Below are 24,696 nucleotides of genomic sequence, written 5' to 3'. Positions count from 1 at the left end.
GATGGGACCCATTAACAGTTTCCCCTTTTGTATTGGCTCGTATATTACCTGATCCAACACCGCGCATGGCTTTTGGTTTTGATTTTTAGAAGGAAAAATCTTTAAACTACCGACTTTTTCCATATAATTAGTAAAGAAATCATCATTAAACGAACCAAAAAGTCTCAATAACGAATCCGGAGTCGAAAACCACTACCCAGACAATAAAATCAACAGCGAATAATGTATTTACTAAATTACCCTCCATTCATTCTCCATTTGCAATCATGATTGCAGATAGCATTCGTAATTTCAAAGTAACATTGTGGTGAATTTGTCTTTTTATATCAGAGTGTGCAACCAGGGATGTCCATATCTATATGTTGATATAAATTTTTTGGTGTTTATTTTTGGAGTGAGAAAACAGAGAGAAGGTATTCAACTTTCAAGAGTGATTAAATTCTGTAAATTATTAGACTTTTGAGTGAAGCATCAAAATCCCAGTTGGAAAGCTTATTATCACTTCAATTTTACGTTTGCTTTTTCAGGTATTAATTTTCTTTGTTTTGTGAAAATTAACTTCAGCTGAATTTGACAAAATTCCGTCTTTTCATATTAATCTTTTTCTAGTTTTTTGGTTGATAAATCTCTGGTTAAGTTGTAAATTTGGTTCATCAGGGACGATTATGACATGGGTTTTGCTATCTGGATTTAGTTCTCTAAAATTCCGAGTTAAAGATTTAAACTTTATTAGTGTTTGTTAGTTTTTCTCTAGCAAGTTTGAAGTTTGATCTAGTGAAAATGGTCTAGGATAGCCTTTCGTTTTGACGGGTTCTTGATTGATTTTAAGTTCCTTTATTTGTTTATGCATGAAATTTAAATGTTAGATGCAAGTTTGATCACATTAATATGCGAAGCATAGTTTCTTGATAACAGTTCTGAATCATTTCTCTAAAATTTTGTTGGTCTACCAAAGAATGGAGTTTTCTCGTCATTTCACTTGGTATGCGCTGATGTAGCTGTGATCTTACTGATTCTTTAATTTGATTGGTTAGCAGGAAATTCTCTGAGGGTTGATAGTTTTGGGCAGTGTATAGAGCGGTAAGACGGAAAATGTGTGCAGAATCCTGTTATTCATGCTTATTGTTTAAATTATTTTGCAGTTTACTTTACTGTTCGAGTTGTCAACTATTGCAGAACTGATTTAAACCTAAAGATAATGATTTGAAGGATATGGTTTGTTACTATGTGCTTGTTAGAAAAGCAACGGATAGAGTGAAAATACTAGTATAATGAATGGCAAGTTTTCAGAGAAGGGGGAGAAATTGCTGAAAGGGAGTTCTTTTTTTTTTTTTTTCTTTTCATTGTTTTTGGTTGCGTTTAAAAATGTAGATACTGTGTCTGCCTGTCCTTTTCCCTTCTCCACAGTGACTGGAATTGGATCTAGATTCTAGATGAGCATAAATCATCTTGAGTTTAGTCCTATCTTATAAAATGTTTCGCTAACAATGATAACAATGCTTGCAGGTCCTTTGCCACACGATCTTCTTATAACTTATAGGTGTAGAAGCTTTGGAGGTTCTCAATCAGAGTTACTGAATATAAAGTAAGTGGTAGCTTATTTTATATTCTGATATTCTGATTGAGAACTGATGAGCTAGCAAGCATGGGCTTGGTTTGGTCATTGTCTTTCAGTTAGTGGGAAGGGACTGAGATTAGGTTGAAGATCCATGTAAATGGAGAGAAATGTGGGAAAAGGTATGATGGGCCTGCCAAAAAACTATGAACAGGTCAGATACAGTTCTGTGGAAACCAGAGCTGAAGGAATTGGTTCTGCAAATCAAAGATTTTTCCAGGATCCTGCCAGTTCTATTAACACTAACATAAGACCACCTGAGTTTGGTATACCAGTTGTAGCTAGACCTGTTTTGAACTATTCCATTCAGACCGGCGAGGAGTTTGCTCTTGAATTTATGCGTGACAGGGTAAATCCAAGGCAGCAATTCATCCCGAATGCTTCTGGTGCCGAACACAGTGGTGCATCCTCTTATACAGATTTGAAGGGAATCCTGGGAATAACTAGTACTGGTTCTGAGAGTGGGTCAGAAGTCTCCATGATTCCCTCAGCAGGAAAGAGTCAAGTTCAGGTTCATCAAAGAAACAATTCTATGGCAACTGAAGAAAAGGATTTCTATCAGCCAGTGCAGACGGTAATTCGAAGCTCATCTGGAAATAACATTAGTCATGGTGTTCATAATCGGGGTCAACCTCGATCTGTGGATACTTCAGCAGCAAAATTGAAGTTTCTCTGCAGCTTTGGTGGTAAAATCATGCCTCGTCCCAGTGATGGAAAGTTGAGATATGTGGGTGGTGAAACGCGTATAGTTCGGGTAAACAGAGATGTATCTTGGGAGGAGCTTTTGCAGAAAACCATGGCAATCTACAATCAAACTCGTGTGATTAAATACCAGCTTCCTGGAGAGGATCTCGATGCTTTGGTGTCAGTCTCCTGCAATGAGGACCTACGAAATATGATTGACGAATGTAATGTGCTTGAAGAAGGTGGCACCCAGAAACCTAGGATGTTTCTGTTTTCGCCCAGTGACTTGGATGATTCTCAGCTTAGCCTTGGAAGCATGGAAGGTGATTCTGAGTTTCAGTATGTTGTTGCTGTGAATGGCATGGACTTTGGCTCAAGAAGAAACTCTATCGGTCTGGCAAGCACATCAGGAAACAATTTGGATGAGTTGCTGGGTTTCAGTGTTGAAAGGGAGTCCAGTCGAGTTGCAGCAGACTTGACTGGTAGTAATACTGCACAACCAATGGATGAGATGTATGTTTCTAGTCAATCTTCTCAAACCATGGGGCAGAGTTTATCACATGCTTTTGAGTCTAATCCTCATAGTTACCACGGTAATAAAGTACTAGGAGAGGTTGAGATGCGTCTGTTACCCAATTTTCAACAGAGAGAGAGTCTCCCCAAGACAGATGGCCAAAGCTTTGTTCAGTCTTCTGCTACATTGCAGTATACTTATAATTCTCACGGATCCCACCAACCAGTCAATGTAGAAAACTTGGTTCCACATTCTAGCCAAGGGCATATTGTCCGACAGGGTGGTCTTACACAAGAGCAGCCATATGTCAGCTTGCTAATACACAAACCAGAACCATTAGCAACTGAGATGAAAATTAATAGGGATAACTCAATCAAGAAGAAATCTGAATCTTATACAGATCAATCTGTAGATAACGATGTACTTGTCAAGGAGACAAAGATGAGGAGAGAGAATTCAACTCAGAGAATTACTGAACCTGAGAAAATGCAGCCTTCAGGAGGCAAGAACATTGTTTCTTCAACACAGCATGACTTTTATGCTTCAGATTTGGCTTCTAAAGATGAAGCATCAGTCGCCCGTTCTGCAGAGCATCCAGGGCCTGCAGCAGTACATTTGAAAACTAGTGAAAAGGACCAGGAACCTTTACAGAACTCAGTGACTCCTGAAGCATTTGAGGAAGAGAAAGCAGATAAGTTCAATGAAGAGGGTCATCTTTATTTATCTGGTAAAGCATCTGCCGATGGCTGTGGTGATTTAGATACCCATCCAACTGATGCTAGCCATGAACCACAAGTGCTTGCTCAGCGGATTTTTCGTTCAGAAAGAATACCAAGAGAACAAGCAGGGTTAAATCGTCTATCCAAATCTGATGATTCCTCTGGTGCCCAGTTTCTGATAACACACACGCAATCTGATGTTGCCCAGCATTTCACTGAATCAGTTGATCGGTTGCATGAAAGGAATGCAGATGGCACAGAATCATCTGACAAGATGCAGGAAAGAAATGTAGCCTCACAGACTGAGAAATTTTTACCTTCTGGTAAACCTCAGCACCATCATTTGCCCGCCACTGGAAACAAACGGGAAGTTACGGAGAAGTCCATTGAGGCAGATAGTAAAGCCACTTTTCCAAATTCCGGTATTAGTCAAGAAGCTTCTGGGTCAAATCTTCAGAAGTCTGAGCAAAAAGCTCCTGTAATTCCTGAAAAGGAAATTTCTGGTTCAAGTTGTCTTGCTGCTAGCCAAGGGATTTCTGAGAAAGTTCATGATGAGTCTACTGCCAAGTTAATGGAGCTTCCCTTGGGTGAGATAGCTGCCATAAGAATGGACCCAAGTACCAAAAAGGTTCAAATATTGCCTACTGTTGGAAAAGAGCATCCAGTTGCAGCTAGTCCTGAAGAAAAGCCTTCTACTAGTGTCAGTGTCCAAGAGCAAGGGGACATCCTTATTGACATTAATGATCGATTTCATCCTCATTTCTTGTCTGATATGTTTTCAAAGGCTAAGATAGACGGCACAAGGGTTGCTCCACTGCCTAGTGATGGAAATGGGTTGAGCTTGAATATGGAGAATCATGAACCTAAGCGCTGGTCATTCTTCCAGAAGTTGGCCCAAGATGATTTTGTGAGAAGAGATGTCTCTCTTATCGATCAGGACCATGTTGGTTTCTCACCACGTACTAATGTTGAAGATGTCGTATCAGTGGACTATAGCTTTGCACCTTCTAGAGATGTTGGAGTTGCAGTGGGTCATATTGATTCTCAAATAAATTTTGGTTCTGATGTTCAGCAGCAATCTCGTGGTTTTGTTGAACCTAATACTATGAATGTGCCTACAGATTACAATCCTTCTCAGACCACTAGCCTACAGAGCATGCAGTTTGATGGTCCAATGAATTCAAGGATACCCGAGAGTGATTATCAGGTAATATTTTTTCCAAACCTTTCTATCTTTTGAGCTTTTAATATTTTGTGGCTTCTAATCTTTGCTTTATTACTCAAAAGGATGAGAAGATAGAAGCTCAGCATGCAGGCTTTCCTCTTATTGACCTCTCCCTGGTAGACTTTGATCCTAGTAGCTTGCAGGTATCTTGCATCTTTTTGCCAACACTATTTTATGAATATTTGGTAGAAGAATGTCTATAGTGGCCGCTCAAAATAATATCATATAGCTATAAGGCATAAAATGATGGAACAATATGTGCACAACCATTTAAATAATTTCCTTTACAAAATTAATTCGACAGTTTTTGTACTATGAAATTGCAATAAAAGGAATGGAAAGTTCATACTGACATAACTGAGTTGATTGGGAAAAAAAATAAAGATTATTGTCTCTACAAATTTGGAGAGCATTTCCTTTTATCCTTGATCATTAACTTTATGGAAGTTTTTTTCCTACTCCCATCATCTCATTTGATGTCAAAGGATTTCCAGGATTTTTCTGTTTCTTGCGTGTTTTCATGTGGCTGGTGAGCTTCTCGTATTCTAGTTGAATTGCTTGTGTTGAAGCGCTAAACAAGCCCTTGAACAGTCATGTTATTTCAGTTAGAATCTAGAACTAATTTTCAACTTGATACATTTTTCTTAGTGAGTTGAGTGTTTAATAACTAACTTGTATGGGTTGCAATCTTAGATCATCATGAATGAAGATCTTGAAGAGTTAAGGGAATTGGGATCTGGAACATTTGGGACTGTGTACCATGGAAAATGGAGGGGAACAGATGTCGCCATTAAGAGGATAAAGAAGAGCTGTTTCACTGGTCGGTCATCAGAGCAGGAGAGATTGGTGATCTGTCCTTAACATAATCTTTTTATTTTATTTTATTTTTCCCCCTCCTTTGGTAGTTCTTTATCTTGTTCTTGGTCTTATTCAATAGACTAGAATGATTAGATTGAGGATAGTTTAATGATTTTGATAACAGCTGACAGTGAATTTGCCCCAACCCTTTTTATGACTAGTACTGCAAGCATTTCAAGGGCACTTTCGATTCATGTTACATAGTTCTTAACATTCTTAATAGTCGCTCAATTTTTTTTTTGGTCCACTATGTTCTCCTCGTTAACAGCAAATTTACTTGATTGCTTTTTTGTGACAATCTCATACAGACTGTAGAGTTCTGGCGTGAAGCTGAAATCCTCTCAAAGCTTCATCATCCAAATGTGGTGGCATTTTATGGTGTAGTGCAAGATGGTCCTGGTGGAACACTTGCAACAGTCACTGAGTTCATGGTGAATGGTTCCCTCAGACATGTCTTGCTCTCAAAGGACCGGTAGTACTACATGCATGATCCTTTCCTCTAAAAGATGGCTTAATTAAGAATGGGGTAGTCTTGTTTTAGTTTGTTCTTGTGGTATATTGATATCTCTCTCTCTCTCTCTCTCTTAATCTGTATATGACCAGGCATCTTGATCGTCGTAAGCGGCTGACAATTGCGATGGATGCAGCTTTTGGAATGGAATATTTGCACTCCAAGAATATTGTGCACTTTGATTTGAAATGTGATAACTTGCTTGTCAACTTGAAGGATCCTTCTCGCCCTATCTGCAAGGTGACTGAACAATTTGATTTAGCTGTTTTTTTTTATTACTGTAGCTCAGCATGGTGAGTTGGATAATTTTTTCTCAAGTTGCATATGATGCTTTGATGAATGATTTGGTGCTATAGTACTCACGGTGTGGGCTTGTCAGTGCCTTAATGCTTCCTCTTTACTTGGAAGAAATTATGACCCAGGAATTTACATGTAGAAGACGAGAAACTTAGTGGTGCATTTTATTAAGGAAATCTGGTTCTTAGAATTATGCTGATCCCATGCAGGTGGGTGACTTTGGGCTGTCAAAAATCAAAAGAAATACCTTGGTTACTGGTGGTGTTAGGGGAACGCTTCCATGGATGGCTCCAGAACTATTGAATGGCAGCAGTAGTAAGGTTTCTGAAAAGGTGAGTGCATGCATGTGTGTGTTCATTCTGTTTTATACATGATCTGGCATTTAGAAAAAAGCAAACTTAATGTAATAGTTTTAGACGGTGTATTTAACACATACCTAGCATGTGCCAGAGAGTTCTTTTGGTAGTTTGTCTATTCCTGTCTTTTAAACATACTGTTCCCCTCTCTCATTGCTAACTCTTAAGTTATGCTGGGTTTTGACTTTCCCATTTTCATATTTACATAGCTCAATGGCTTGAAAATTCCAGTGTTTATGTTCTTTAGTACACTTAGGCCTTGTTTGATAATCCAATTCAGCACTTAAACTTAATGGGTTTAGATATATTCAGACGTGTTTGATAACCAAAAATAGAACATTTGAATTAATTAAGTGGCACTGATTTTTCTAGGTGAAATTTGCTCCCAAAAATAAGTGACAAGCTATTCACTTATCACTTGATGTGATATGCACTCAAATTTATCAAATTTAGTACTTAATAGTTTAGTAACTTAACAGATTCAAATTTCAGATTTCAGGTTTCAAATTTCAGTTTTTAGACTTCAATTTTATCAATCGCACCGCACCCTAATAAAAAATTTGTTATGCCAGATGATAGTTGTGTCAAAGAAGGAAGAATTTGTCGCTATTTTAATAATTCAAAAATTCATTTAACAAAGTATTGTTGTTTAAGCAACAATTTTTTTATGCAGGTTGATGTCTTCTCCTTTGGAATTGTACTTTGGGAGATTCTTACTGGTGAAGAACCTTATGCCAATATGCATTACGGAGCAATCATAGGTTTGTTCAACTTGCTTTAAGTATTCATTTTATATCTTCTCTAGCATGCTAGTTTTGTAATAGGAATTTCTTGACGCTGATCCCTTTGTGGAATTCTTGTATAATAATTATTATGTATAATAATCAACTCTTATACGAGAGATTGGCGTCTATATTTTTAACCAATCATTTTTCTTTGATAGCAGTCATTGTCATTCGGCACAGGATATTTAGGTTCTCCAAAGTATTTCCTAAGTGTACTGCATGTTCCAGTGTTACTGGCTGCTGTTAACTCCATTGTAGGAATGTTGGGGATATAATTTCTAGACATTGTGACATTGGTCTCATCTGTTGAGCCACTGTCAGTTAAGGTAGACATAGGTTGGTTCTGCATATGGGGTATCATTTTCTTACTTCTTGTTATAGTATGCCTGTCAACCTGGATACCTGGACCCCGTTAATACATTAGGGTAATCCCTGTGTTCTTAAATGTCTTTTAAGTCCCCTATCTTCTTCTTCAATTTCTTACGGCTGCTTGCAAATCCATCTTACTTTATATCAGATTCTGCAACTAAGAATTGTGACAACTCCAACTGTAATATTTATCTCATTTGGTGCTGCATCAAGCTTTGGTTTATTGAACAAGATTTGCTTATGTTGTCTTTCGGATCAAAGGCTCTATTATGATCTCAAGACATGCTCATAAATTTGTTTCTTCAATCATGGTTGCAAACAAATTACTACAAGACGGTCTTGATCTTCTGAAAAGGTGTTGATACAAAATGCAAAATTAGCCAAAAAACTATTTGCACTTGTGGAGAACAAAAATCTAAGGGATGCAGCTGATTCCATAAACCGTAAATGGCTAATATTTATCTTCTTGGTTCATGTAATATTTACTGTAAAACAAAATGCTAACTGTAGATGATTACCTTTTTTATTCGAGAACTGGTTTATTTAATTAAATTGTTGACCATGTGATCTTTGAAGCAGAGATTTTTTTTTTTTCAAAAAGAAAAGCTGATTTGTCATGATTTTCCAATGTGATATCTTATTACCTTCTCTACAGGGGGTATAGTGAACAACACATTGAGGCCACCTGTGCCAAGCTACTGTGACCCTGATTGGAGATTACTCATGGAACAGTGTTGGGCTCCAGATCCTGCTGCACGTCCATCATTCACTGAAATTGCCAGACGCTTACGCTTGATGTCTACAGCAGGTCCGACTAGAACACAAGGTTATACGAAACAAAACCAGTTATCCAAGTGATGACGTACTCTGTTTCTTTGTTGCCTTTTAAATTTCCTGTTAAGAGTTCCAGAGCTTAAGTCTAAATTTGAGTATAGTATGAGTGGGAAACTTTGGGTTACCCAGGAGTTTCTATATAAGGTGTGAAATAACAAAAGCCATTGAGACGAACTATGTATGAAGCATGTAGAGTTACATGCAAAACGTGAAAAGCAGTATATATTTTGGATAGTATTATTTGTATCTATGTGATATAGCAATTGAACTTTAGTTTTGTGATGGTCAAATGGTCTCAAATGATTTTAACGTTTTTGCTTTGCAACCTATTCAGTGGCTATAATTCAGACAAACTGCTGGATTTACGAAACAGAGTATCTGCCAACAGTTTATTTGCCTTGAAATGATTCTGTTTTCATTTTCATGTTCACTCGTAGGATTATGGGACAAAGATTTGTTAGTTTCCTGAACACAAGCTCATCTTAATTTTTTTTTTCGAAACAATTCTAGTCTTGTATTGATCATAAAATGAGCTTTACAGTTTGGAGCAAAGGCCCCTCATCTCTATACAAAAAGTGCTTAATAGTACAGAGGATTGAGCCATTCCTCATCATGTAAAATGCCTAAAGCATAGTCACCAATTCTATTACTAACATGGTTAACATTCTTAGTCATAGAGCAAAATGAGCACATGTGAAACAGAGCTTTCAAACTAAGTATATCCTCAACTAGAGTGTGCATTTTGATATTTGATGCACTTCTAGAGTGGATTTGCTGGAGCAGTTGCTTATTACAGCTCTGTATGATGATCTTCCTCCATCCCTTCACTGCTAGTTTACTCATGGCTAACTTGATTGCCTCAGCTTCGTCCAATTGTGGACAATTGTAACTTCTTTCATGTATTGCCCAAGCTGCCACTATAACATCTCCTTCGATAATAGCAGTCACTCCTATCCCAACCTCATTACTGTTCGATCTCCTGTGCGTAGCAATATTCACTTTAACCGCCTCTGCATTCTCCACTTCTATCCTCTGAGTTTGGCTAGCAGCTGTTTCTTCTATACTCATCTTCTCTTGGTCTTTGTATGCTTCGCAAAACTCAATCCACTCCTCTTGAGCTTTCTGTATTGTTGCCATCGCATATCTTTGTTTGTTGTTGAATTCCCACTCATTTCTATTTTTCCACACTTGCCATAGGATGTTTACTATTAGACATAGTTGTTCAGCACCAGATTGTCTAGATCTGGCACCTACAATTTCATTCCACCAAGCCTTGAAACATCCTTGTTTTTCCATAGCGCCGCGCCATCCCCCTGTATAGGTGCTATCTGCCAGACCTGCTTGGCTTGCCTGCAGTTCAGCAATGCATGTTCCAGAGTCTCTACTCCTTCTCCACATGCTTTACAGATAGGGTCTCCCTTCTTTGTCCTACTAAAGATTACTTCATTGACTGGAAGAGCATTGTTTATGCACTTCCACATGAAGATCTTCAGTTTATGCTTGATGTTTAGTTTCAATAAGCAAGACCACATCTGTTTGGCTGAACTATGGATACTTGTTCCACTTTCCTTATATCCTGCCCCTTCCTGGGTTTCCTTCTCTTGCATCAGTACCTTGTATCGTGAGTTCACTGTGTAATGCCCCGTTGAGTTATGTAACCAGAAGTTGCTGTCCTCCTTTTCTGACAAGCTGTTGGGAATGCTTAAGATCCTTTCTGCAACAACATCTTAATTAACATAGTCTAATATATGACAAGGAGAAGCAAATGTCTGACCTAGAAGATGGATTCCACATGTCACTTTTGTGTTTCGTTGCAAATATAGGCTCGTGGCAGGAATTCTGCATTCAGGCTAGTTGTAACTTTGAAGTTCGGTGGAGCTGCAATTCTCTTATCTGCTGCTAAAATGCGTTCCATCTTGCTCTTGCTCACTTTTCTTTTCATTTCACGCTTCTCCTTTCTATGTTATCTTGGGGATCGAGCAGCTGCACCTGAGAGCAATTGCCTGGACTGTAGAGTTTAGTGGGTCCCCCCTTCAGAGAGTTGATTTTCAAGCATTGTTGAAAAGAGCAGCTGCCCCTGGGACTGTAGCGAGGTTTTGATGGTAAGGAAAGGGGGATTAAACATTTAAACTCAGGACTTGAAGGATCTTCTTCGGTGGATCCCTCTTGTTCCTGTTTAGTCCCCTTTATTTCGGATCGGATCGACTTAGAAAATGGAAAGATTTGTACAAGCTATACATTTTCCATATCCATACGATTGAGTCCTTAGGTTTCCGAAATAATGTAAAAAGAAGTGCTTCGAACCATTGCTATTTGACTCGGACCGTTCTAAAAAAGTTGAGGTATCTTGAATTGTTTGTTAACACGGACAAACTCAGGGAAAACCTCTGAAATGCAATGGCTTCTCTTGTCCGTTCACTACAATACTTAAAAGAGTTGTATTGTGCGATGGCTTATGCGGATCGCTTTGTTCAATTGACACATATTAATTAATAGCCTGGGGATTTTCTGCTGGCCACTTTTTTTCTGGTCTATTTATATGAGTGCTAGACATGCAACTTGTCCTTTATGGGATTAATCGACTGGCTTCTTTGAACAATGATATGTATATATATATATCAACACATCAAGAACTCATGTAACACAGCCCTAGTCAGCAGGACAACATTTCCATGACATTACGTGAATGTAATTTCTTAGTTCTAGTTTGTAAGCTCTGCAGTTTGCTATTGAACTAGCTAGTATCGCTGATAAATACTAAGCATATTTGAGCTTGGTAGAATGAAGTCCAAGGCGTCCCTTGAAACTGCTCGTGGAACCGTCCTTTTTCTCTCCACCCGTTTCCTCTAAAGTTAGAAATGGCAAAACCAAAGATCCCGAAAACATGGAGGAAACAGAACAGGAGGATTCTGGGAGGCAGCAGAAGGGATTCAAAGCCTCTGGTTTTGTTTTCCGGGTGAAGAACATATTGACCACGCTAGACAAGTAGAGGCCGTGGTAATTGAAGAAAGTCGACAATGGACTGTGACAGCATGTTTAAGGAATTTGGGAAGCAAAATCATCCCTTTGGAATAATGGATTTCAAACATATGGAACATTTGCAGCCTCCTTTCTCATTTGGATCAAATCATTGAAATTGAGAACTGTTACTTGCCAGTTTTTCATGCAGATTAAGCGAGGTTCAGAAAACCGAAATGGAGTGGTGGACGCATGAGATTTTCTTCTTCCCTTCTAAGACAAAGCTATTGGAAGGGATTTGATCAAATACATGAAAAAAGCACATAATTTTTCTGTTGAGGAAAGGTTGGCTGTGGTGAATGATCTAAATTTTCAAGATGACATTGTATATAATACACTATATCCTGATGACTTTCGAGTGAATGACTGAATGAAAGTTGCAGTTTTATTTTGCAAGCCCCTCGTGAGATAATTGTGCTTTGCATGCTGAATTCTGTTAGCATAATGATGAGGGATTCTTCATCTGCATTTTGGATTTCAGCATTCACTCCCTGTGATGGCTGTTGATACTGTGGATGATCCAGATGACCATCATCCGCCTGACAGTTTGCAAGATGGGAAAAGCCTCCCTAAAAGAATGCATATGCATCTGTTATTGGCTCTGGAAATCATAGCCAAAATCGACAGCTGATGCAAATGCGAAAAATCTCCTTGGTGGCACTTGGAAATATGAAGCGAGAAAATTGGCTGATCGCTACTGGAAATCTTTAAAGCAATGAACAATCTGGTGTAAAAAAACTTGTACATAGTTGTTAAAAGTGGAATAAATTAAGAGCTGAAAATACCTTGTGTAATTCAAACATGCGGGAACGGCACAAAAAAACAAACAAATAAACAAAAATAAGGTATAGGCTATTCATCTTCCATTTGCACAAGCATGAAGCAAACAGTGGTACAAGGAGCATGAAGCATTTTGTTCCCTGCTGTCATGGAATAATCCCTGATCCAAGACAATGGTACCATTTTTCAACTGCGAGACTTGATATGGAAATTTATTCAAGGGTGAAAAGGGATGATGAGACCGTGAAAACTAATGGGTCATTGCCAAACCCAAGTAATAGTTTTTTAGTAGCTTATGCTAACTGGAAACAAGACAGCCGTATGCCCCTTATTCTAGTAGTATGCATGATGCAAGAATCAAACCGGAATAAGCCAAACAAAGACCAAGAATTATATACATTTCTATGACCATTTTGATCAAAACAAAAATTCATACATAGAATATTTGTCCAACGTTCAGTAGGCTCTCATGAGGAACGTTAAATATAGCACTGTTTTCCCTGCATATCTTCCTGAGAAACGCATACACATAATCTATAGCAATTTTCTTATAGAACCTAGAATCCCTTCTTGCTCTAACGATCGTGTTCCCAAGTATGTGCACCACACCAGCTTCTCTACAACTATTCAAGAACTCCAACTCGTCTACTTCGGTTTGGCTGCTTTCTGGCCCTGATGACACGGTGGGAGTTGCATTCAATGGAGATTTGATGGGTACAATGGAGTCAACGGATGATATAGTGAGGTCAGCAACAGATGTAGATGTATTCAGATTATCCTTCAATAGAAAATCTCTCGACTGCTGAGTCTGCTGTCCATATAGGCTGTACTCGTCTGAGTCTGAGCATCCTTCCATCATGGACTCGAGCCGAACAAACAGAAAGAGGTTGTCAAATAGCTTTTTCTCAAAATCATCATCCTTCCTGTGAAGGTCCTTGTAACCATATCTAGCAACGCAGCGGAACATGTGAAAGCTCTTTGGTCCGATCCGTTTGACAAGAAAACGTTCATCTTCCGGTACCGTGTAGACTGGGAGGTACTTCACGCAGACAAACACAACTGCTGAATGTATAGCAGGTAAGTTTGTTATGAAGTGTGAAAATATGCGTGGAACTCCACTTGCCAGCTCAGTGTATACCAGTCCTATGCCAGGCACGCGCACCAGTCCTAGGCTGGGACCAAGGCCAAGAACCCATGCCATAGAGACCTTACTGTGCATCTCAAATTCATAACGTTTGACAGTACCGTAATGCCAGACAACCATGATGCCAAGAAAAGCTCCAGCAATCACCAGTGGAACCCAGCCACCTTGATCAACCTTCAAGATTACAGCAGAGAAGTAGGTACCCTCAACCACCAGAGATAGGATGGTGAAAATTAGTACAAGAATCCAGTGGCAGTGCCAAACTAACAGCATTATTAGCATCATCAGCAGTGTGGTTGTTAGCATGACTATCACAACAGCTGTCCCTGTTGTACATTGAGATAAAGGTTGTAACACTGCCAAAAAGACTTGCCGGTAACATATTAAGTTGTGATGAATAAGATAAACTTCAAACAGACAACTTGTGCCACCGCTACACCAAAATGTCCCAAGATGAAAACAAAAAGTAAAGCAGAATATCTGTCAACTAAAGAAATATATGAAAAATTCAAGAGTAATTAAGTCAACTGTTGCAGGAGCCGAAGCAAGTGACAACAATCCAGCAGCAGAATTTGAAGATTATGGTCCATCTAAAGGTCAAGCATCGATTAAATTCCATGCCAAGATAAGATCTCTATATGTCTGATAATGTCTATAGTTCCTGCTGCAGGTTTTTACCCCTGCCCAGCTCCCAGAAAACACTTTGGGAGAAAGATCTCAATAATTAAATTATCAAACTGATTAGTGAAATCAAGTGACGAACATATAAAAAACTCAAAGCTGTCATCCACTGCATCTAAATCATCTGATCAAAGAGCATAATGCTACACCAAATTACAGAGGATTCCTTTTGGAATTTGTCACCCTTGGGGTGCAAGGGTTGAAGGGGACGGGTGTCATTAATTTCTTCAACTAGGTTATAAATCTATTAAGCTAACTGTAGATGCAAGGAATTGAATAGCAGTAACTCAACTCCATGGTTACTGTTATCCAATTTTCAATCCCACTGAACTTGAGGTGCTATTTATAAATGAGGAATATCAAATAGTCTTTGAAATCTCCAAAGTTGTCAATTACACGTGGAATACCATAAAACTTGATGTTCTCTACTTATATAGCCATCTCTAATTCCAATATCATCAATTCCATACAATCTATGATATTTGGACCGTATGAGGTGTGACTGACGCTTGAAGAAAAAATTATGACCACCAATCACATGATTTATTTCCCTTGACCCAACATGAAAATTGGAAAAAAAAATGACAAGGGCACTACTCCAGGTAATTCTAGTTGACACATACATCTTTTACAAATAGCAATCCAACCTAGGGAGGCGATGCCCCAATAATACGTTAAAGTCCCGAGAAAGACACTATAGAACTTGTTATTGTTCTAGGTTAAAATTATCAGCAAAGAAATGAAAATCATCAAGATGATGCTTCCAAAAGGTCATGCAGGATAAACTCACCATAAGCATTGCCAATCTGGCTTTGATTCTTGAATCCAACAGTCACAGCAATGCAAAGGATCATAAGGATCCAATTCATATCAGGAATGTATACCTGTCCAAGAAAGTTCTTTGATGTATGCACAACCTTTACTCGCGGGAAACATCCAAGAGCAACAGCCTGCTTGATTAAGGAAAATGATGCAGATATGGTGGCTTGACTAGCAACAACAGCAGCTAAAGTTGCAATGATAAATGTGGGCCAGTATATGCTCTCTGCATGATTTAGCAAAAACTTGTATGAGAAATAAATTAGATAATACTGCACAAAAAGGGCATCTCAATAATTATTTTCCAATACCCCTAACACACAGCTTTTATATTTCACACAATTTCATCCTCCAAGCTATTAAGTGAGTTCATTTTGTGTTCATAAGCTACATGAAAATTTGAGAAAGTTTACTCCTAAAATCTTGACCATATACCCTGAAGCAATTGAAAAATTGTAATGGAAAAGCATAATCCCTTTTTTATGCAGAGTTTTCATCAGACAAGTTTTGGATCAAATGTTGATTCTAACTGCCGATGGAATTTACGGTTCTTCACTCCAACCCAACTCGCACTAACTGATAACAGTTTCCCATGACTTTCTAGATGAAAAACCGTGAATACTAAATCAATGGGTAGTTACTTTTTCAACCGTTGAGAGGAAGGCAATATCAGGGGATCCAGTTATGTCAACAGGAAAGACACTAGATGTATCATCGTCAAGCATTCGAATGTTCACACTAGCGAAAGCACGGCACTTAATTTTGATAGCAATTTTATAGAAGATTAAATGGTTATTTTGACTGACTTGAAGTTCCTACAGAATACTTTACATGGAAACCTAATTTGAAGAACCATGTTTTAATTTTATTAATCCTATCAATATCTGCAGCGATCAGAATCAAGAATTTATGTTTTCCCTAATAAGGGCAACTTGAAAATAAGGTTGCCTATTGCAAAGTGATCTAATTCTTGGCATGCTTTTCGTAGTTGTTACTACGGGCATCAAATTGAAAAAAGGAATCACGACAGACAATGTCATCGAATTCACACTAAATTTTCTTCAACTCAATGCATGAAGATGCAGGCCTAGATAGAAAAGACCAAGCTACTGAAACACCATTAGGCTTTGTAATGCTCTAATACTCGTACCAATGTTTTTTCAGACAAAACATTGAACAGACCACCAAAAACCTTTATCCAGTCGTACTACTTTAGGTTGTAACTTTAGCTGCTTCTTCTTCTCTTTAAATTTCCTTTCAGTTTAGGTGAAGTTGTCTGTTTATTTTCAGAAATTTGTTCACTAAGGAATCAGATTCTTGGCAAACCTGGTATAGAGCGATAGAATACATCAACAACGTGATCTGTATTTTGCATGAGGTAGGCTGCTTGTCCAGAATAGGCTAAAAGAAGGCAAGGAAATACTACTACTGTAAAAGCGAGCTGTATAGCTGAAACTGGAAAATGGGCAAGATCAGCAAAAAGTGCTTCTGTGCCTGTAGCAAATGGTCAGCACTTGTCAGAAGCTGAACAGACTTGGCCTTCAAAATTATCCCAAGTTCTTGAGCAGTTCTAGGGAACATTTCTTGGGGACAAAGAAAAAGAGCAGGTATGAGAAAAACCTGTAATACTGAGCATAATTCCACCAAGTGAGCTCCATCCATCTCTTTTTTGCCTTCTAAAGTACCGATAGATGTGAACAGGTGAGAAGGCCCTCAAAACAGAACTATCATACTTCCATATGTTAAAGATGCCAATGCCTCCAATCAAGAGAAACCAGAGCAGCACAATTGGAGCAAATAGCCAGCCAACCTTATCTGTACCATAATGCTGCATACTGAATAAACCTACCAATATTACAACAGCGACCAGCACAACCATACCTGCAAGGAGAAAAGTACTATACTGAGAAATGAAAAAAAATAAAAGTAAACACCAGGGTCAGAGAGTGTAGAGGTACCATTTTCCATCTTCGGATTATTCACCTTGATTCCACCTGAAGCTGAAAGAACTGCAAAACATTTTCTGGTTAAAAATTTCATAGAAAGAATAAATGTCAAACTTCAAATGATGGCTTGATCCATGTAAAACTGATCTCAATAATTCTCATTCTATTACAAACTTTAAGAGTTAGTCATCAAGTAAAACAAGATTAAAGAATTGAGCTATTACATGTTCAAGCATGCTACTATGTATCCATCCTCCAATAATGTGGAGAAAGAAAAGAGAAAAAATACATCATGTACCTGATATAGCCGGAGTGAGAATACCATCCCCAATAACCATGCAAGTGCCGGCAAGCACTAGTAAGAGAAGCGCATTTTTTCTTAAGTCTTGTGCCTCCAACCATTTTTTTGTTTTTTCAGCAAATGAATTCTCATTAAATGTACTGCGGCTATAAGTCGTGAGCTCCTCATCAGTACGGTGCTGGTTGGGAATTGTTTTCACCTTTGCATGTCGGCAGAGCAATGAGTAAAGAGCAAAAGTTCCACCTAATCACAAAAGAGAAAAGGAAATTATAAGAATTTCATTAGCTTAACTTCCCAATGATGATGATTAGGCTGATGCAGTCAATATCATGGTAGGCTGTGGCCAAGAACAATGGTGGAGCTCAGAGGGTCAATCAATGATGTACAAGTACAACAGACAATTTGAACACGTTATGCTTTGTTACATAAATTACCTCCCTTGTTGTGGAAAAGAAATATTAAGTCAACTAAGTGAAAGTAAAATCATAAAGTTTGATTCACTAGTTTGAATCTCAAGAATTAAAAGCTCTGACAACATGCATGACAAGCTGAAGCAAAATGCATGAAATATATGGAGCTAAACAATCTTCTATGTGTGACCATTCCCTTTGACACTTATCTCACAAGTAGATAAGAGACAGTTAAAACTTTAGAAAGATGTTCACAGTGTCCCAGATCCTTCCAAAAGTTGGTCATCCTCTTATTGATCACTTTGAAGGGTCAATGAAGAGATGCAAACAACTCAAAACTCGAATTTCAGTAGTGGACATGACTTACAACTGGTGGCAAGGTTTTCTTGACCCCTGTTGTGTGACATCTTGGTCATCCCATATATGTCATAACCAAGAAGCACAGTGCATCTGATGGATTTGCAATTGACCGAGACTGTCTACAGGATTGGAGCCCCTAACTTAACAGTATAAAACAGGACAAGGTTTTGAAAATGCTGCAGCAATGAGCTTATAAAAATCTTATCACCGAGTCAAAGTTCCTTTCAGTTGAATAAGTAGGCCGTTTCTTTTGTAACTTGAATTGGATCAGAGCTGGTCCGAAATAAATTTCAGCAGCATTAAACAAGCTAAATATCTCCCATACATAATTTCTTTGACTTAGTTGCCGTAAGTGTTGTTACAGCAAAAAATAAATAAACAGCTGCACTAACAGTAAGGAAAATCCTCACTTCAAGCTAAATCATCTTTCCTTGAGAGAAGGCTGAAACTTAATGTGTTAATAATTTTAGTTTTGAAAACCAATAACACAGAACAACACATAAGTTCAGAGAAACATCATGAAACCAAATCTAAATCTTGGAAGCTTCATTTAAACTTAAAAGAACACAATATCCTTTTCACCATATCTGAATAAAAATTTGAATCGCGAACATTATCTTTTAAAAGCAAAGCATTGAAGAAAAGTATAAATCCTTATTGGGTGTACAAGACCTAGATTCCTGGGATATTTTGCTTATTCATGTTTATACGGAGAACTAATATAGCAATACTGGAACGTCAGAAGACTCTTGAACTGTGATTAAAGCAAGATAGTTGTTGAGTGATTTGTACCAATTATCTGCTTTGCATTACATGGTAACAGAGCCTTACAAATGTTTTCCCAAAAGAAATCATCTTGATCACCTTTTTTTCCTCTTCAACAAGAATGACATAGCAACTGCCAAAATTTTGACTACTGTATTTGGATTAAACTGCCCCCTGCCTCACAAGGCTGACCAGAATTGGAAAAGAAAACTTACTAGATTTGAAATTTATTTTTGATAGCTGCGTATATAAATGGATAAGAAAATTGATTATGCATCATCAAGAAACAGTCTGGTCAATTTTCCTACTAAATTAGCTATCTTTACTTTGTTCAACATACCATAATGCACAAGCAACCACTATACAAGAGTCATACAGATTGATATATGGAGTTCTTCACAAGCTTGCAATAGGCATAGGCTGACAACCCCTTGCTCACATCAAGGAAATCAAATGTGTAAGACTACTGATTTTACCTTTTTTAAAAATGAAAGAAATGACTTTTTTCCCTTTTTTTAATTCCATGATCTTAAAAAATGGGGTTCGAGAAGAGGACGTGCCAAGTAACATGAAATCACAACAATGACTGAAAAGCTTGAAACAACTAGCAATATACGAGCAGTTTAGTAGTGCTCAAGCAGGAAAAAAGGAGTTCTGGAATCTGGTTTAAGCTCGTTTCAACATGCATTTCAAAAGGAGGAGATCTCTGCAAAATTACAATGTCATATCATGTCTCTAAATGGGCTCACACCATCATTAAGAGAAAGAGAATCAGAATGGGTTAAAAGCAAATGACATGTGGAAAACATAACCCTTGACACAATGATCTTGAAACGACTAACTAGCATTAAGAGCCCAAATCGGGTTAGTGGAGTAACTGCACCAACACAAACAAGCACTTAAACAAATAAACTCATTTCTTTTTTATCAATCTTGCTGCCTAGAATAAATAACATAGGAAAATAATTATTTACAAACCTTACATTTTTCTAAAACCTTCCCATTCTTGAAAAAGCAAACTTGTTGTAAAACTTTAAGAAACTTTGATGTCACAAGGACTCCAAGTAGTTACCTAATATAATAAAAGACAAAAAAACTCAAACAAAAGAATTTCTGGAAATTTCCTACAAACAAGTAAAAAACCAAAATACCCATAAGACCCAAAATGCTACAAACTACTAAAACTTAACGACACTTATTTAAAGTATTGTTGCTCCCAATTAAGCTGCTAATCTTCAAAAGGTGCCTAGTTGAAGCTTGAGGAAATCAAGAAACATTTGATTTTGAATCTCCTTGAATTCTTTGTGGGCTGCATCATCAATCTTATCAACATACTTCCTCCGTCCCATTTTTTCGTTGCTTTTTCACCAATGTGCACTTCATCAACAGTTGTTGTAAATTGAAACATTGTCTTGCTTCCCAATTATGTTCCCTCTTGATTGGTGTGAGTTTTAATACAACAAATACATCTCAAAATCAATACCTTATGTTGGGCACAACATCTTTACTCTTAACTTAAAGCTTCATAAAGACTTCTTGTGTGCCAACACACTTACAACAATTTAAGTCCACATGAGTTGGAAATTCTACCAAACATAAAAAAAGCAACAAAAGGGCCCCAGAAATAGATGAAAACCATCTGTTGCAAACATAGATGAGTCACGTGCCTACTACTAGCATTCAAGACTAGAGGGCTGTCTCTTTTCTGTTGTGAAGAAGAAAAGGGAAGAAGCACGAGACGGATGCCGCCTCTCACGTGCTCATCATAGTGCATCTGAAGAGGACAAAAGTAGGAAGAAGGCAGATAGTGTCTTGTCTCTAAAACTTATTCTTTTAATGGGAAAACACAGGACTATTTTATTTTCAGTCTTTAAACTACATCTTCCAAGCTCATTCAGACTAAAGACAACAGATCAATCTTTTGTGTATAGTCTGATCATAATTTGAATGATCAATGAAGATTTACATTACTAAAACTCCAATTAGATGGGTTATCACAAACTGGATCATTGTTCAGCCATATAATTCTTTAAATCAGACAGTGGATCAGGAAATAAAGGTTTAATATATAAAACCTGCATATATGGATGTGTAGAATTATAAAGCCTGTAAGGTGGTGACTTTGTAGAACCAAAAGGAACCAGATAACAAGAAAACACGCATTTTACATAATCATATAAAGGCCAGTACAAGGGAAAGCCTGACAAAAAAGTAACTGGCCTTCTCCTTGTTTGACATCTACCTCTCTGACATATTATCTCCTTTTACACCCATCAACTAGTCAACATTTTGAAATTCAGATAAACCATTTGGTGCATCAGGATTATAAAGACTAACAATAAGCTAGCAAACAAACCACTTAGTACAAGAAAACTTTTCGGCCATAAAACAAACTTATATGTACAAGTTATCTGTCTGCTATTACTAACCACGGGAAACACACAAGCGAGGTTTTAAGTTACAAAGCTCAATACTCTCCTGCTCAAAAATGAATTTTATCACTACAGTTTTTTCCTCTGTCTGCAAAATCTTGAAATACCTTCTACTAGGTTCTCAAACACGATTTTATGAGTCCACCCATAAACAAACATCTAACTCAAGTCAACTATAAGGTTGGCCAAGCCACAAGTAGTCTGTAGTAATTTAGATTCCATATGGCCTTCAAGAACAACGATCTTTCTTATTTATGTGTTAAGAAAACCATAGGTGTCATATGGATATGTATTTTCTTTCCTTTGAAAAAGTGGAATATAGTAGATATATAGTGGCTATACAACAAGCTGCTTAAAAAATGTTTCGTATCAGGGATTGTCATCCATTCATTCACTTTGAATCCTAGTGTATCCATAATTGTTCACTGTACTAGTGTATCCACTGTGATTTCGCAACCACATTCTTGACACCACATTAGTACAGTACTTAACAACCAAATTTCTGGATTTCTCTTTAACGGAGCATGTTTGGTTTAAATCTGATTCATGAATGATAACCAAATTCTTCATAAGAGGATCATTCTTTTATACCAAATTATCCTCACTTTATCAGCAGAGTTGAAACACTCAAAGGTAAAATGCATAGATAAAGAACAAAGAATAGCATGGATATCTTACCTTGACCATTGTCATTCGCTCTACAGACGATGAAAACGTATTTGAGGAGCGGGATAAGTGTGAGTGAATATATGATCAATGAAAGTGCGCCGATAACATCCTCAGGATCATCTATTTTCTTTGGAAAAGTGTTATAGAAAACATATAAGGGAGATGTTCCCAGGTCTCCATACACTACTCCCAAACTCTGAAATGCGAGCCGCAATAGCAGAATTGACGAGAATTTCTAATTCAACAAAAGTAAATCAGGAAAGAATGACCATAAATGCGTCAAATGTAACTAAAAAGTATTCTATTCAAACCTTCATGATCTGAAACATTTACTCCTTTTTTTAAAGGTAATATAGTACATTAGGCAGCATAGAATAAAAGTTGAAACATTTACTTGTTTATGAATAAATTAGTTTCTCACATTCTAGCACATCAGGTAAAGCATTCCAAGGAACTGACTGTTTTCACCTTCCCTTTATGTGCAATTGCTGTTTCAACTGCAAATCATGAGTTCTTCAACTACTAATACAAAAACTCTAACGCATCCTGATCCATTCACACCTTCCTAGATTACCCACAGAATCCTTACAGAGATGTAAATCTAAGCAGTTACATCATTTGAAAACTATTAATTTAGAAATAAGCTAGAAAACTTGTTCTGCCGAATCAGCAAGTACTACGAGCAGCCAAACCAACAATATGTCAATACTCAAGGCAAAAAGCTGTACCAACAAAGCAATAAAGTCAAACCACAAAAAGTAAAACTATTCTCAGAACATAAAGGCACAAAATTGAACATCAAAACTATTCTCAGAACATAAAGGCACAAAATTGAACATCATACCATTACGCAAAACCTCAAAAAGAAAGCGCCATGTACATATTGCTAATTAAACTTCTGTCGATTTAAATATTGAATAAAAATCCGAAAGAAAATAGAAGTTAAAGAAATGAGATTATGTCACCTTCTCTCTATACATATTCCGCAATCTTCCAGCCTCCTCATCCATAGGCTGATCAAGTTTCTGGTCCAGAACCCACATGCTACCTTTAGTTTCATGTTCTTCATCAATTTCCATCCCAGAAGCCATTTTTCCTTACCTCAAGAAAACTGATACAACTCAATAAACTTCAATATCCAATTATGCTTACATAAAATCCAAAAATCCACTTAAAAAAAAAACCAATATCCACAGCCTCAGCTTTTAACAGCTGAGAGGTACAGAGCAGTATATATGTACTCCTCTATCAGGCAGAAAGATTTGATTTTTACCAATATTATATCGAACTATGAGCTCTAAAGTGGGGACAGCCCACGACAAAAACCAATCAATAACAACCACAGGACCAAAAACCCAATTCAGAAAACGTCACCAGAAATCAGTTCAATAAACCCAATCAATCACAACCCAAAACCCCTTCTGCTTTTTTCTTTTCTCCTTCCCCCTTAATTTTCTAAACAGTGCTCTGGGTTCTGCTTAATAAAGAGAAGAGACAGAGAAATGAAGTGCTGCTGCTAAAAACTGGAGGGAAAAAAAAAAAGAAGGAAAGAAAGTATTTTCTCGAATATTTTTCATTCTTGATTGAAGATGGGACCCCTTTTTTATTTCATTTTGTCTGTGTATTTCTCCTGCTTCTCCTTCTTCTACCCCCATATTGGAGAAGCATTTCCAGGTCAAGAGATAGACAAAATCTGTCCTGTCTCCTTCTTTCTCTCTCCCCTTTCTGTCTCCTTCTGCTGATGGTGGATGACGAGAGAAGGAGATGGCTGGGGGAGGAGAGGGGTCGCTGTCACTTGTAAATTTGTTGGTAATTATTTTGCTGCGACACGTATTGTGACAATGGGCGCCGATCTACACAAATAACAAAATTCAGTTGATGATCAACTTGTTGATTGGAATTCTGGAATATGCTTTGATAATTATTACTACCTATATGGTAGTATAATATTATTATTGTTTTGAGCCTCCTTTTCCATTGTCACAAAAGCATGCCATATTTTTACAACATAACCATCCCATTAATTTAATTGCTGGGGTTTAATACATTTATTTAATAATTTGAATTTAACTAATTTATTGTGTTTGGATAGGAGATTATTTGAAAAAAAATTTGAAATGACGTTATTGTAACACTTTTTGTGATATAATAAATGTGAAATAAAAAAGTGATTAAGAAGATAAAAAAAAATGACTAAAAACATATATTCATTACGTAAGTTGAAAAACTGTTTGCCAAAAATAGTTATCCATGTTTTTGCAAAAAAATGATATTTTGAAATCTCCGAAAACGTACCGGACAATATGTTTCTTCAAGCTGTCAATTTGAATCGAGAGTAGAAGTTGGCATAAGTGGTTGACACTGTATTTCGTATGAAAAATACAAAATTTTGAATTTGAATTCGAGTTCTTCGCTTTTAAAACCTGTCTTTTGTGAACAAATGAACAATCTGGAACAAAGATTTCCACTGCTGTCATTGCAGCAAATAGCAAATTTGTTCCAGGCCTTTTCCATAAAAAGAATATAAAATCATACACCATAACAAAAATAGTACTTCTCTTGATCTTTCCCTTTTATTTACGTTAACTTCCATGATGTATTTTA

The 24,696-nt window shown here is 37.3% G+C and overlaps 2 protein-coding genes across 4 annotated transcripts; one reads left to right on the top strand and one right to left on the bottom strand.

Annotated features, from left to right (window-relative positions):
* The first annotated feature begins 404 nt into the window (after positions 1-404).
* LOC113783347 lies at positions 405-9,057 on the top strand. 3 transcript variants are annotated; one of them, XM_027329456.1, is made up of 10 exons: positions 405-527; positions 1,038-1,080; positions 1,507-4,739; positions 4,820-4,900; positions 5,451-5,603; positions 5,924-6,087; positions 6,219-6,366; positions 6,633-6,755; positions 7,453-7,540; positions 8,589-9,057. In XM_027329456.1, exons 3-10 carry the CDS (start codon positions 1,716-1,718, stop codon positions 8,789-8,791), a joined length of 3,984 nt encoding a protein of 1,327 aa, XP_027185257.1. In that variant the 5' UTR covers positions 405-527; positions 1,038-1,080; positions 1,507-1,715; the 3' UTR covers positions 8,792-9,057. The 3 variants fall into 3 exon arrangements, with proteins under 3 accessions (XP_027185257.1, XP_027185258.1, XP_027185259.1); XM_027329457.1 differs by having other exon boundaries at positions 1,035-1,080; XM_027329458.1 differs by lacking the exon at positions 1,038-1,080.
* A 3,876-nt stretch (positions 9,058-12,933) lies between these two features.
* On the bottom strand, positions 12,934-23,809 carry LOC113783839 (potassium transporter 11-like). Its single transcript, XM_027330072.1, has 8 exons — positions 23,058-23,809; positions 22,102-22,327; positions 17,454-17,699; positions 17,168-17,218; positions 16,830-17,090; positions 16,536-16,703; positions 15,181-15,435; positions 12,934-14,035 (listed from the first exon to the last, which is right to left on the bottom strand). The coding sequence occupies exons 1-8, from the start codon at positions 23,181-23,183 to the stop codon at positions 12,996-12,998; spliced, it is 2,373 nt and encodes a 790-aa protein (XP_027185873.1). The 5' UTR covers positions 23,184-23,809; the 3' UTR covers positions 12,934-12,995.
* Positions 23,810-24,696: the final 887 nt, after the last annotated feature.

The sequence above is a fragment of the Coffea eugenioides genome, chromosome 9 (assembly GCF_003713205.1).
Source record: "Coffea eugenioides isolate CCC68of chromosome 9, Ceug_1.0, whole genome shotgun sequence".
NCBI classification, from domain to species: Eukaryota; Viridiplantae; Streptophyta; class Magnoliopsida; order Gentianales; family Rubiaceae; genus Coffea; species Coffea eugenioides.
This window is presented reverse-complemented; position numbering and strand designations above follow the sequence as displayed.